The 15284-nt window shown below is 37.0% G+C and overlaps 1 protein-coding gene across 1 annotated transcript; it reads left to right on the forward strand.

Moving 5' to 3' along the window:
* Positions 1-695: 695 nt before the first annotated feature.
* On the forward strand, positions 696-14949 carry sec22a (SEC22 homolog A, vesicle trafficking protein). Its single transcript, XM_020920839.2, has 7 exons — positions 696-810; positions 1848-2082; positions 6087-6250; positions 7118-7297; positions 10151-10269; positions 11038-11103; positions 11720-14949. Exons 2-7 carry the CDS (start codon positions 1901-1903, stop codon positions 11918-11920), a joined length of 912 nt encoding a protein of 303 aa, XP_020776498.1. The 5' UTR covers positions 696-810; positions 1848-1900; the 3' UTR covers positions 11921-14949.
* The last annotated feature ends 335 nt before the right edge of the window (positions 14950-15284 follow it).

Consider the following 15284-nt stretch of genomic DNA (forward strand, 5'->3'; position numbering starts at 1 on the left):
AGCACTTTTCACAACTTTCAGAGATGAGAGCAGCACATGCACTTCCTGATTATCACACAATAATACATTTAATAATAAGATTAGACAGCACACAGCTTGTTTTGACCACAGGAGCTGCCTGTACTGGGGAGAGACACATTTTGCTCAAAAACATGGGTACATTGAGTACAGTGGTGCATTTTCTATGGATAAGGGTGCATGTTGTTGTTAATATTACTTACTTACCCTGATGTGAGTGTGTGTATGCACAGATTTTAATCCCCACAATGTGATAATGTATTGAGAAAAGCTGTAGTCCAGACCACCAAAGCTGGAATTGAACCCCCAAACACTATACATTCTACAAAAGTGATTTATCATAGATCTGCCATGGGGACCCTTGCCGAATAATTCTCTTCATACTTCTGTGCATTTGTGAGAGCTTCACAGAGCATGAATTACTTAGGGCTTTTGGAGCTATTTGCATTAGGAAATTACATCAGTAGGCTGCTCTCATCTCCATGCATGGTAAGAATACGCATTCATTCAGGGGGTCAATAAACACTGAAAAGAAAAATAATTATTATTATAATATTACATTATTCAAATATTATAACAAATGAAAGATTTGTAAAATATGCTGCAATTTAGCAATAAAAAAAATTTAAATAAAAAATCTCAAACTCGACAGAAAGTGCTGCTACCCATAATGCACCGCAGAGCAGCCACGTAAACGTGCAGTCCTCAGCGCTGTGTATGCTAGCCGCCGCTTTAGCATCTGTTAAAAACTGCTTTTATTTCACCACATGTGAATTTATACACGATCTAGAGGTAAGAGCAAATAGTCAATGTCTGCATTTACTCATCCCAAACGTGATACTTGAATATTTTTGCAAACGTGACCAAAATGGTGCTAAAATTTTGCTAACATTGGCTAAGAGGAAATGCTAATATTAGGAATTGGTTATGCTGTCAATAGTTTTTAGGTAATTTATTTACTTTTGATACAAATATAGTTTACGTGAATGTGGGCTGATATGTGTGCCAACGTAGTGTTCAAAGAAGTGCATTTAGATCTTTCTTTATTGCATGTTTTTTTTTTTAGCTTGTTAGCATCAATCATTTATAAATTTCAATCAATACGTAAACGCAAAGTGTATTCTCGTAACTTGATTAAAAGAACTATGCCTTTGTGTTTTTCTTTATGTTATCAGAGTGCAATATATATACAAAGACAGAATTGTTTATAAAAATAGCATGTCTTTCTTTTGAGTCCCTCCTCTTTTGGAGCTGTCCGTGGTTCTTAGAAATACTGTTAGAAAGAGATTTTAGGACTGTGTTTAGTGGTATTATAATACTTGTTATCAATGCAACAAAACACAGCATCAGAGAAAGTATTTTAGTCAGTATCATTATATACTTGGTTGGCTTGGTTTTATTTTTGCTGAACCTCGTCTCTTTTGTCATCTATAAATCAATGTATTGATTAGTTGAACGCCCATATAATTCTAGTGAATAAGCCAGAAGGAATTACACTGGTTTTATTTATTAATGTCCTGTGCAAAGTATACAGTTATAAACCTTTTTATTTTCTAAATGGTGTTGCAGACAAACAGCCACATGCTATTTATTTTTATATTTTATTGGTCTGAAATCAGGACATGTCGCACTGAAATTTCAGTTTTTTGTTTCTATTCTGTTTCTATCATACAACAACCTTGAATGGCATTTGATTTTTTAAATTTAACATTTAAAAAGTTATTGTTATTTTACAATATTTCCATGTTTCCTCTGTGGTGTTTGCATCCTTTTGATTGCATATAATAATCCTAATAATAACCAGGTCTAATAGCCTTATTCTCTTGCAGATCCCAGGTCTTGTCTCAGTCTCTGGATGTAGTTGCCTGTCCCGCGGTTAAACATGTCGATGGTGGTGTTTGCATCGGTGGTGCGGATCAAAGATGGCCTCCCTCTCTCGGCCTCCACAGATTATGAACAGGATGCGGAGCTGCAGGAGACAAAGAAACACCTCAAAACTCTGTCCAAGAAACTGAGCCAGCTTCCCGACCACTGCAGCCTCAAGTCTGGGCCCTACAATGTCAAGTAGGTTCACATAGAAGTCATTACATTTTATAATACTAAAAATAATGCATTTTATTTAAAACTGACCTATCGATTTTTCAGAGCTTTTTACCATGTTGTAGTTGTTTCCCCTTCTCATTTACCCTCTCAAATCACTGTAATTGTCATGATTCGTGCAACCCTATACACCCACTGATCTGTACTCACTTCCTTCTCCAATTTTATTTTCTTAACCAGTGATACATATAAGATTCGGCAATGTTGCATACTCATTTTGGTAGAAATTTTAAAAATTGCTCACGTGATCTGCAGCTATCCATAGGACATGCCGACTCTTTGTTGTGCTGATGTTTACAGTAATGTCAGCTCTCCTTGGGCACTCCTTGGTTTTCTAACGCAGAAGTCAGTGGTCATGTTTCTTTTATTATGTCCTTTTTACATGAATATTGCGATTTAAAATGTGCTAATTATAACATAATGAAACAAACATGGGTGTCATACATTATACTGTAGCTATATAGCAGGTTCAAGCACAATATGTGTCCTTTAAAGGTGGCTTTCTGGCCACTGTTGTATGAATAGGTGATTCCTTGATGTAATGTTCTTTGCATGCCCATTGGAAGTAGAAAATATAAATGCTACCACGTACAGTACACCAAGCCCATCATCAGCAATGGTTCAGTTGGTATAATTGTTCAGTTGATACAGTCACTGCATATGATTAAATTCTGTCTAAGATTTTTGAGTTTGTAAATTTATTGAATATTCTATGCATTCATTGCGTGCTTTTTGGTTTGAATAGAGATTGAATTCAAACTGATATTATTATGCAGTTTGTAGTTTATTTTGTTAGGTTTCCTTTATTGTGCATAAATTATGACGCCAACAAGGTATGAGAAATCAGGAGGGTCTTAAAAACAAACATTTACACTTTTATGTAATGACTATCTTGTTCTTGAGGAAAATATTGGATCATAACAGTTCAATGCTACTTTAAAAAGACAGCAATGTTTATTGATGACTACAAACGGGGCCCTAGATAGTTTTTAATTACATTTTCGTGATTGGAAAAAGTTGTATCCTTTTAAATGACCTCTGAAACTTAATTTCAATTAAGTAACGCCTTGCCATTGAAGTAAATGGATATAGATTTCCTCCTTGTGTTGTGAGGTGCAGTGTAAACTTGCCATGTTTGATTTGTTCAATGTTATTGAATCTTTTTTTAGATAAAGGACATGGACATGAAAGCCAGTCAGTATCACTTTATTCACCTTTTCAGCACCAAGTCTGTTTGATATAAGAGTCCTTTCATCAATTAGAGATTCAAGCCTTTTTAACAAATGGCAAAACACTCTAAAGGCAGAGACTCTTTGGAAAGTTTAGTCTTACTTAGGTTTACCAAAGTACACAATGAAAACATATAATGTTTTGAATTGTTAATTGCTAGTAATAAACTAGTATTAATACCTGTATTTTAGTATTTAGATTGAAGGTGCTATGCCAGATTTGTACTGTCTTAAAAACATGAAAAACAGAGCTAGATAATTTTAAATAGTTTGCAGTGGTCCAAAGTTATTCCTCACTTACCTTATGCATTACAAGCATCACAGTTATTTATCACAATTAGTTTATGTATTGGAGCTTATTATATGGACCTATACGATTTTTATTTAAAATAATGTATAACTTGCTCGAAATCAGTTTCCTGTGCAGGGTTGCTGGGTGCTCCCTTAAAGATAGGGTGAGAGCCCAGTCACACGGAGGAGCTCTGAGTAGAGCCGCTGCTCCTCCACATTGAGAGGAACCAGCTGAGGTGGCTCGTGCATGTGTTCTGGATGCCTCCTGTGCGCCTCCCTCCGGGCATGTCCCACCGGGAAGAGGCCCCGGGGAAGACCCAGGACACGCTGGAGGGACTATGTCTTTGTCTCTCGGCTGGCCTGGGAACAACTCGGGTCCCCCCAGAGGAGCTGGAGGACATGTCTGGGGTGAAGGAAGTCTGGGAGTCCCTGCTTAGACTGATGCCCCCTCAACCCGGCCCTGGATAAGCAGAAGAAAATGGATGGATGGATGGATGGATAATGTATAACAATACATTTTATCTTAATACAACATGAATGTAATCACTATGTTAGACTTAGGCCTTGTTCGCATCTACAACAAAATCTAATTATAATCTGATTTTTTTGTCATTTTAAAATGACATAAATGACATCTAAATCACAAAATCTGATGTGAGTAATCTGAGGAACCATGACCAGAAAGAAATTAAATGATTTTGCTGTTTGCGTGTCATTATGACTCTATAAATCTTATAACTCATATTATGCTACTTTCTTAACGAGAAACATATGGTTATAATGTTGTTTCTTCATCACAAACATATCAGGAGTTGCACTTTATTTCATTCACACATGTTTAACACACAAATCCTGCATATTTAGGCTGAGTTTTTCTCTCAAACTGAAAACACCTTGTAATGTCATGTGGTAATACAGAAAATGCTCTACTGTGTTTTTGAACTCCATACCCTTTCACTACAATCATTTGAACCATTCCATTCCTAGAATTTATGATCTCTCCTGAATAAAAGACTAAAGATAGCTGTTAACTTAAACTATCCTTTCATGACATCACAAGGTGGAACAGAGCATTTTGAGCTTTGGAGATGTAGAAAGACTAATAATAAAGGATTACTCAAACATGTGTGAATGAAACAAAACACAACTCCAGGTCTGTTTTTGGGGATGTTGTAACATTTTTTAAAGCTCACAAGATACAATTTTGCGTAATATAGGACCTTGAATCAGATTTTGAGTGCGCGTGTAACTGTAGCCAGTGTCTAATACAGAAAGCACTATATTTCTTTATTTCCAAGTCAATGGCTCTGAAGTATTCACTGTAACATTTCCCTAACGTCAGCTAACATTTTATTCCTTCCACCTCATAATAATCACCCAATTATCGTGTATCCTTGTTGACATTTATGTTTTACACCCTTCCCCGTGTACGCGCTGCTCTGATAACCTGAATTCATTCTCTTTGCCTTGAGCTTTCTCTGATAACATAGAGGTCTTTGTATCTGGGGATGTAATTTGTGCTTGGTTTATCAATTGAATTAGCTCTGCGGGCCTAATAGATATGAATGTAATTGGATGTTTAATTAAGCAGTAATAGGTGTAAATGTCAGTAAGGTTTTAATTATCTTAACTGGATTCTGTTTGTGGTATTAATTTGCATTTTGTTCTGATATGGCATAATACTATAACCACTTGCCTATTAGCCATAAGGGACTTTCCTGGAGTACCATACTATTTACTTCGCTTTATAATTCATTCACTGTAGCCACAACTGCCCTGGGACTAAATGACTAATATGGCTGCAAATGTGTCCCACCGGAGTCTCGAACTACCTGCTACTCATCTGACATGGGCAAGGTTGGGAAAAAAACAAACCTTCTCATTATAAGATGACCGTCTGTGCTACAACTGCCCACTGCGAATTGTGAACACAACAAAAGCTGCACCAAACTTGGACTGGACCAGGACTAAGCCAGGAATAAACCTAGAGTTAACCACGGCTGAACCACGGCTGAACCACGGCTGAACCACGGCTGAACCACGGCTGAACCACGGCTGAACCACGGCTGAACCACGGCTGAACCACGGCTGTACCAAGGCTGAACCACGGCTGAACCACGGCTGTACCAGGACTAAACCAGGACTAAACCAGGACTAAACCACTTTGACAGATATGCTCATCTTTGCAGACTGGGGACAACTCAAAAGAATCATACTGAGTCAGCTCTAAAGCAGGTCTAAAGCAGGTCTAAAGCAGGTCTAAAGCAGGTCTAAAGCAGGTCTAAAGCAGGTCTAAAGCAGGACAGATGAATGTTGACCACTTAAGACCAGTAAGACCTTACAGGAGCTGCTGTTCAAACCCAGTTGTTAAGCCATCAAAATTTGTCAAAATCACTCAAATCATTGTTTAGCAGTTATTACTTACATAATTTTTCTCTTGTATTTCAGTTTCACAAGCTCCCTGGGCGTGGGGTACCTGATGGTGTGCACGGCGAGTTACCCAAACGTTCTGTCGTTTTGTTTCCTGGACGAGCTTCAGAGAGAGTTCATCATCACGTATGACCCAAAGAGAATCAGCAGCGTCGTGAGACCATATTCTTTCATAGAGTTTGGTGAGTTCAATGTTAGAACAGAATAAAAGATCCACTGACAATTTTGCGCTAAAAAATGAGCACATGAGTTAAAGCTGCACTGTATAACCTTTACTGTTATTGTGTACATGCTATATATTTAGTTTTTATATTTAGACAGTCTTTTTGTTTTATTTTATGAATGTTTTTAGTCTAGTGCTTTTAGTCTAGTATTATTAATTGTTTTATGTTGCACAGCTGAAGCTAATTCCTATTTTGTGAATTTTGTTTTGTTGTTGACAATGGCAATTAAACTGATATTGTATTCTGATTTTCTAAATATTCTAGTGAAGTGTCTGCCACCTGCTTGTTATTGCTTTTCCTAGAATGTCCCACAATATGGCATTAATCTATCTCTAGGAAACAAGTAGGTTACAGACAGCACTAAGCCAAATAGGCCAAATTACAGCTCAGGTCTGTGGAGAGGTAGGACTGCTCACAGTAACAATGCATTTTTTGTGATGAAAACTATAATTTAATTCATGCAAGAATGGTAAGTTTAATGCCATGCTGTGGAGACATGGAGACAAGATGCTAGTTTTTATTTTGCAGCAAAATATCAGTATTTTTGTTGTTATCTACTTTTAGTCATAGTTTTAGTTATTTTGAATACTTTTGATTTTATTTCATTCAGCACAAATTTTACATTGAAACAAATTTTACATTGAAAAAATTATGACAGATATATTACAATCAGTGAAACTAACACATTTCTTTTGCCCAGCCCTACTATGTGTATAAAAACAGTTGGACCCTGTGCCTCAGTAACACCCCTATCTTTCCTTTATTTTCTGTTTCCCTAATATTATGTCTGTATGTTTATTTTTAATGCTGTGTCTCTTCCATCAGACACTTTCATTCAGAAAACAAAGCAGCGCTACAACAATCCCCGCTCTCTGTCTACAAAGTTAAACCTGTCAGACATGCAGACAGAGATCAGACTGAGGCCGCCCTATCAGCTCTCACTGGACGAACTGCACCAGCTCAATGGGAGCAACAAACACAACAACCCCAAGTACAACGGCATCGGTAAGAAATAATAATACAAGGCAACAGACTAGACCAGTGTTTGTCAAACTGGGATTTGTGGATGCTTGGTGGCGGAGCAGTAGACAGGGTTGGACCCTCTTCCTATTAATTTATATTAAAGGGGTCCATGTGATGTTTCTTGCCCCGGGTCCCCATATTTCTGTTGACAGGCCTTGGTGATACGCAAGCTTAATAATTTATTTAAAGTGGCTATGACAAGTTGGACTACTCATTTAACAAAAACAGTTAACATAATTATATTTCAGATTTTACAAAAGATTAACGCTTTCTTTCCTAGTTTGGCTGTTTTTTAGGTTTCATATTCATGACTCACTAGGGAATTCTATAACTGTTTACCTAGCAACCATCTGGTACACTGAGCCAAATCTCCTCTAATGTACACAGAGGTCATTATTTGATGAATAAAATAAAAAAGAAAACATCTTTATTTTGCTGAAATCATGTTTAAAGTATTATAAAATGTGTTTTGAAAGTATACCAGTAAATTGTGCTAATGTTTTTTACAGAATTTGCCCTTCTTGGTTAGGGTAAAACTATCACATATATATTTACAACATGTTATTATACAGGTTGCAACTAATAAAGTAAAAATTAGTCATGAAGAGCTGTCATACGCAATTTCATTTAGAGAACATTTTAATTTGTCCATAGTTTTGCTCATCTTTGAGAGTTTAGGTATTGGGTAATTCTTCCCAAAGACTCGATTTAAAACTGCAGGGGGACGTGTGCTTTCAGGCTGTGGCTCCCAAATTATGGAATGCCCTACCCCTAGCCCTCCGTGAGACAGACTCTATAGACTCTTTTAAAAAGCAGCTCAAGACACTGCTTTTTAGACAAGCTTGAACATGTTGTTCATTGCACTGTAAAGCACTTTTTTATCTGTGAAAAGTGCTTTAAAAATAAACGTACTTCTCTGGCATGTGGATAGTCGTATTTAAACCTAATACAGCCGACCCTGTTGTATTCTGAAATACCACCCCTAGTGCCATCTACATTACTGTTGACTGATAACAGGTTTCACATCTACCATCTACTGGTAAAAAATTATTAAATAAACAGATTACAGATGGTAGCTTTAAGACTTGTTTTAGCTGTTATTTAGACCTGAAATAGTCCTGTTAAAAACCTGCTTTAGATCTGTTGTTACTCGGAAAGTCAAATCTTTTCTTTGGTGGTCCTTGGTGAGAAAAGTATGTGTGAGTATTGGTGGTAGTCAGACGGGCTGATGGAGCAGATTGACAGCCTTGCTTCCATCAGTGTGCCCCAGGGCAACTGTGGCCTGCTACCACCTAGCATGGAGTGAATGAAAAATGCATGAAATTGTAAAATTACTTTATAAGACTACATAAGACTAATGCAATGCTATTCGTAAAGGTGTAATGTTGTTGCCTCCCCACACGTTTGAGTAACCCTTTATTATTGTTAGTTTGTCTACATCTCCAAAGTTCAAAATGCTCAGCTCCACCTTGTGATGTCAAGTCGTGCTAGTTTGCAAGTGACCAAACTGCCTTTTACCTTTAGTTCAGTAGAGATCAGCAATTCCAGGGCTGAAATCCTCCAAATGATTCTAGTAAAGATGTATGAAGTTGAAAAACATAGTGGAGCACTTCCTGGATAACCGCATGACATTACAACGTGGTGAGAGTAGAACTTAGCCTAAATATGAAGGGTTTGTGTGTTAAACGTGTGAATGAAACAAAACACAACTCCATGTATGTTTGTGATGAGGAAACGGCATTATAACAGATCAGAAAATCTCATAATATGGGCCCTTTAAAAGTCTGAGAACACTGCACTTGACAGACACAGTGTTTTGAGTACGTTTCAAAACCTTATTGCATCTAATATATTTGAGGCCTTAATAACGTTCTCATTACATAATCAGATTGGCGTCATGTACACTACAGTCTAATTTCTCGATACCAATATAATAGTATCTCATTTTCTGCTTATCTCGCTTTTATTACCCCACCTCTGACACCAATCTCTGAAATGAAAAGCTTTTGTAAGTGAATATGAGAGATGCCAGATTATAGACGTTTTGTTAAGGTCAAAATGATGCACCCTCAAGATAAATTTCAACGCTAGAATGGTTTATCATGGGGACTTTTGATAGATTCTCATTACAAATGCTTCAAAATGAAAAGAATTATTAGATCTAGTGAATAAAAAATGTACAAATTTCAAGTTTTGTAATCCTTACTCGAAGCTATATTCATTTGAATGACTCAATTATTCAACAAAGAGTGAAACTGCCTTCAAGAAATATGAGTATATTAAAAAGAACATGTTCTATCTGAAGGTTTTACACTTAAAGGGAGAAGTAGGTTTTAAAAAGTAGCCAAATAGAAACTTTTATGTTAAACTGCACCATATACTTTTGCTATTACCACTAGTACTTCAAATACTGTGTCTATATAGGTTGTGCTCACATGAAATCACATTGAAGAATCCTTATAGTTTAAAAGTGAGCTGGAGGACAGGTCAAAATTCTATGATGGAATTTACTGTTGCAGATTTGTTGACCTTATTTATGATTAATATCTTTGTAATTACTGGGCCTATCCACATGAAATTAAAACTGGCACAGAGCTCAATGTCTTCTGTCAGTATTAATAAACAAGCGGTGCCATTATTCAACCAAAAAAAAGATGAGAGTTGTAAATTTAAAGGACTTTAAGATATGATATTAATCGCTGCTTAGGTCTGATGTGGACTCGGTGGCAGTCCTGGTGTAGACCTGGGTTCACCTTGATAAACTAAAAAACTAAATAGTTCACATATCATACTGTATATCTCCTTTAGCTCATGTGATTGTTTCTCCTCTCTCAGCTCCTACTCAGATGCTGGAGCCTCTGTCTCTGGCTGGGATCATCTCTTGTGTCCTCACTGCTCTGTGTGGAGGTCTGAACCTGCTCAGGGGGGTGCACGCCATAGAGAGCATTCTGCAGGTAACAGCTCTCTTTAGATATATACAGTGCTGCTAAAGGGGCTGATGCTCTTAAAGGGAAGAAAACGGCTGCTCTGGGAGGTTACTTTTTATTGTCCAGGCACAGCTTGACACTTCACTGTGTGAGCGAGTTGTTAAAGAGTAGACGTGAACAAACTTGATCAGGTATGTGAATGGCTGAGCCTTTAGACAAGCTTCATTGATTTCATTCACGTGACATGACGTCTGCACACTTTAAGAGATTATTTGAATTTGTAAGTGCTATGGCAACGATCCCAATTTTTCCTTACTCTAAAACCCATGAAAAGGTATCAAGAGAACTTGGCCCTTATTGGCCAGACTTAAGTTTGTTTTATATATATATATTTTTTTTTCTTTAACAAAATTGTAGGTTATGTCCTTTACAGTATTGCTTATCACCATTAAATATTATTTTAATGTTGCGTTAATAGTCATAGGATTGTACATGACCTAACTGTAAGATTTACATTTAATTATAAAATTATGTAATTGTTTTGTGGTAATTTTAACTCTCAATAGATCCGTTGCTATATACTGGCTCTTGAAGCGGTGAAAACATTTCCTCTCAGTACAAAAACAACATGATCCAATTATTGCTAAAATGTGTTGAACAAAAGCGATAAGAATAATTTTTTACTCGACTGTTGATGTGGCTGTTGTTTTGACAGAAAAACATAAAAGGCCCTGAGTGCAATCACAGTGATATTTTCTTGTTGTTTGTGTTAATTGTCTCTTTTCTTTTCTGCAGAACGACGGTGAAGACTTTAATTATGTGATTGCCTTTTTCCTGGGCACAGCGGCCTGCATCTATCAGGTCAGTCATCTGTGTCGGAGCACTTAACAGCTCTGCAGCCTGACAGGGACGTATTAGCAACAAAACACATTCTTACAAACACTTTAGCTTCTTGTGTGGATTGTCAGATCTGTTACTGTGCTGATGCCACAGATATTGTCACCATTCAATAGTTTATACCAAAGCTTTGAGACTGGCCATCACAATGAAGGATACTGGATAAACACAATTTTTTCCTCATGTTGATCAGCCGTAATTTTCTAGTCGATTTTATTTTGTCTTATTAAAAACAGATATGAATGTCTATCTTATTTTCCTGAATATAAACAAAACAGACTGAGTAACTTTTCTGGTGGAGGGTCCACAACTATAGCTTGTCTCTGGGAGATGTTATTTCTTTCTCTGGAATGGTAACAGCATAGTATCAAACTTATTTATCACTCCAGAGACAAGCCAGTGACGTCCCCAGATTAAGTTACAGGACAGATCTGTGGAAAGTGCCTTATTTTTTTTAGTTATGAACCATAAACCAGGTCAAAAAATCTGCATTCTGACGTCCAGCTCAGGTTAAAGTAGTTAGAAAGTTCAAATCTCTCATGAACCAAACCTTATAATGCTCTTTTATGCTTCATTGCAGTGCTATCTGTTTGCCTACTTCTCTGTGTGGAGGAGCTTTAAGTCGATCTTGGCCTTCGCTCTCATCTGCCTCTCAAACATGTATCTCTACGAACTCCGAAACCTTTGGCAAATTTTGTTCCACGTGGCTGTCGGAGCTTTCATGACATTACAAATACGACTACGGAAACCAATTGGCAAAGCACCAGACTACAATGTTTGACCATGGATTTCACATATGGACCTTTTTGGACAAGCGGGACACCGTACTTTTGCAAAAAACAAGCAAAGACGAACTGCATATCATTTTGTGGATTTTGATGGTAGGACCTTGCTGCAAAAAGAGATATATGGATTTTAAAAGACATTATTTTCATTCTTAATTTTTATTTTTAAAGTAACATTTGCAGCCAGGTTTGATGTCAACAGTCGTGCGTATGACACATTTTTGCAAAATCCACTTTCTCACTCATATCATAAAATGCACTGGTAACACTGCCTCATTAAAGCATGAACATACACTGAATTCATAATGAGCAAATAGTTTATTAAGAACAATTCTGGCTTAGTAACTACTTAAAAAACTGTATCAGTATGCAGTAACTTTATAACCAAATAATACACGTGTTGTTACTCTGAGCGGGCTCGCGTCTAGACAAACCTCACTCTTATTTGGACTTGTTTCCATGGAAATGTTGTTCTGAAGTATGGTTTCTATTTCACATACTGTACCTTTTTAATTAATACCGTAAGCCCTTAAGTAGCTACTAAGCCTAGATCACTCAAACTATGTGTTTATTATGAATTGACTCTTTGTTCAGGCTTTATTAAGGTGAATTAAGGTTATTATAAGGTGGTAGCAATGCATTATCATAATTCCTCATAAGAATGTATTATAAAGTTGTATGGGTGACAAATGCAGAGGTTTGAAAATGCAAAGAAAAATGAGACGGACAATTAATTTCATGAGTACAGTGCCTCCAACTGTAGAGATGTTTTTTTGTCACTTGTCCAGGAAAACATCTGCTTTCTTTATCAAACAAGCACATTTTGTATAGGTTGCCATGACAACAGCATATTTTGTCCACATGTTTATAATGCCCATAGATACAAGAACAAGCAATGCAGAAAATATATTAAACCAAATATATCCGTGATAATTATATTGCCAACACACGCACACACAGAGACACTAGACACAATATATCACCAGTTATTTTTATTTTATTTGTGTGTATATTTTTGTGGCCATGCAGTACTTTTCAAAACAAGCAATAATTCAAAATGTCAAGTGAGCACAATGGACCTTAGTGGGGCAATGAATAACTTATAACGTATTTTTTATCATTTCTAATATATTTTGCAAAGGTTATATACGCTATACTTATTGGTAATACATATTTGTAGAGAACATTTCACCGTCTTGATGTTACATGTGAAAAGTGATTTTGGCTTTTGCGCATTTGTCTGCTGTAGAGTTTTAATCTATGACTTCCGTGGATCATTATGTTTTATTTTGGACATTTTAAATTGACATATTCACCTAAAACCCCTTGGACTTGGGTTGGTAATTTGCGGCGCCCAGTGGGAGACAATTCCTGCCTGGTCCTTTATGATAAGAAGTAGGGATGGGACAAGATCTCGCGCCACAAGATTTTGCGAGACAAAATTGCCACGAGATTGTGCGCACATGCTGGAAATAATTTTGAGATTTTTTTCCCCATGTTTTTAAGTTCAGATTGGATAAAAGTTAAGTACTGGCGAGATACACTTCTTGCACAAAAGCAGTCCTACAGCAAAAATAAAGTAAAATAAAAAGAAACTGTGGGGAACTAAATTATGCCAAAATCTTGTCTTGTCTCGTTCTCATGGATCCAGTCTCGTGTCTCATCTCGTCTTGTGGAAATTGTATCTTGTCCCACTCCTAACATGAATACATCCTCACAACAATGGATAGCTGCACATAATGCTAGTGACTTTTTTTTTTTTTTTTCCCCAGTTACTGTATTTTCCACACTATAGGGCGCTCTGGGTTATAAGGCGCACTGTCACAGTTTCTGTCAATATTTTCGAATTTTCGCACATTAAACGAAACACAACAGTTAGATGGGTCAGTGGGACTTTGTTTGATGCTTTCACGGTGACTCTGGGCTTTGTTCAATTGTGGCGTGTAGGGAGGGTGTTGTCTGGGACTGCTGGATTGTTGGCGTGTTCGCAGTGACTCGGTTGTTCAGTTGTGGCTAGAAGTGGCACATTGCACTTTTTTTTTCGGTTTATTCCTCCGTTCCATTCCTCGTCCGCGTGGAGTGATGAGTGTGGCTGCGGGTGTGTTTTGCTGCACGATCGCTGTCTGCTCTGTGCGTGTTTGCGTGCGCTGTGGCTTTGTAGTTTACTGAAGTCATGCTGGAACACCTGAGTGGATTTGTGTATATGGCACTCTGGATTGCGCGGCGCGCACTCATTTTTTGATGGGGCTGGAGGCTTGTGAGTGCGCCCTATGATGTGGAAAATACGGTATGCCAAAATGTTTACGCAACACTGCCCATTCTTATGTGTTTTACTAATTCATAGAAGTAACAGAGCAGTTGGGGTGTACCGGTGGCTGTGAAAATGTGTGTAGATCAGAGCAAAGATGTCTTAAATACAGGAGAAGAAAGATTATAAAAATTTCAGTGTCACACACAAAAAGATGTCCAAACCAAGACATTGAAAACGTTCAAAATTGTGTCCACATTATATAAAAATCATAACCTATTTCAAAATTATTTCTTTAACAACCCTTCAGGTCACAACCAAAAACCATTATCATTCTGTATTGACTTTCACTGACTGGAATGCTTTGTTTTTACGCATTTTACTAAATTTTTGCAATGACTGAAACTATAATATTGTACCAATGAAACCAAGTGCAATGTATATTGTATATGTATATTTTGTATTTCATTTTCAGGCTTACTACATGTTACATTGTTTTTGCATTCGGTTCCAAATGTTTAAAAAGCAGAACTAAATCTATGCAACGCTGCCTTCAAAGTAAGTGTGGCTGTTATTTCAGTCAGAATGGAGCCAGCTGCTGTTTTCTTCAGTTTGTTTTTAAGCATTTTTATTTATGAATAGTAAAGCTCGACAGATATGATTGAGGTATGACTGACTGTTGTTCATTTGTAATTGTTGAAAGATCGAATGGTGTTTTACACTTCATGTGCAAGTTCTTATCAGTCCAAATGAATTAAAAACTAAAGCTGAACAATATTTTTGATTGTTTTCTTTTTTTTTTTTTTGTTGTTGTTTTTGTTTTCCTGGTAACTTGGTCAAGGAAATATAAGATCATGCAGTTCGTGTATGGTTTCTTCTTGGGTCTGCATCCTAAAATCACCACAGTATGCCTTAATTTTGAATGTGTTAGGCTACAAGCTTGGATGCGGTCTTAACAACAGAATTGATTAGTATGCATGTGATTTTTGTCAGTTGTCTGTAATGTGTGTATGATATTTATATGTTAGGCCCACAGCTGATTACTTAGTCTAGTCTGTCTCGAGTTAGTATTTTTTGCATTGTAGTTGTGCCTTGAGGAGGAGGAGGAGGAG

Source organism: Boleophthalmus pectinirostris, unplaced genomic scaffold (genome assembly GCF_026225935.1).
Source record: "Boleophthalmus pectinirostris isolate CB_2022bp ecotype Guang Dong unplaced genomic scaffold, ASM2622593v1 HiC_scaffold_1, whole genome shotgun sequence".
Classification (NCBI taxonomy): domain Eukaryota; kingdom Metazoa; phylum Chordata; class Actinopteri; order Gobiiformes; family Gobiidae; genus Boleophthalmus; species Boleophthalmus pectinirostris.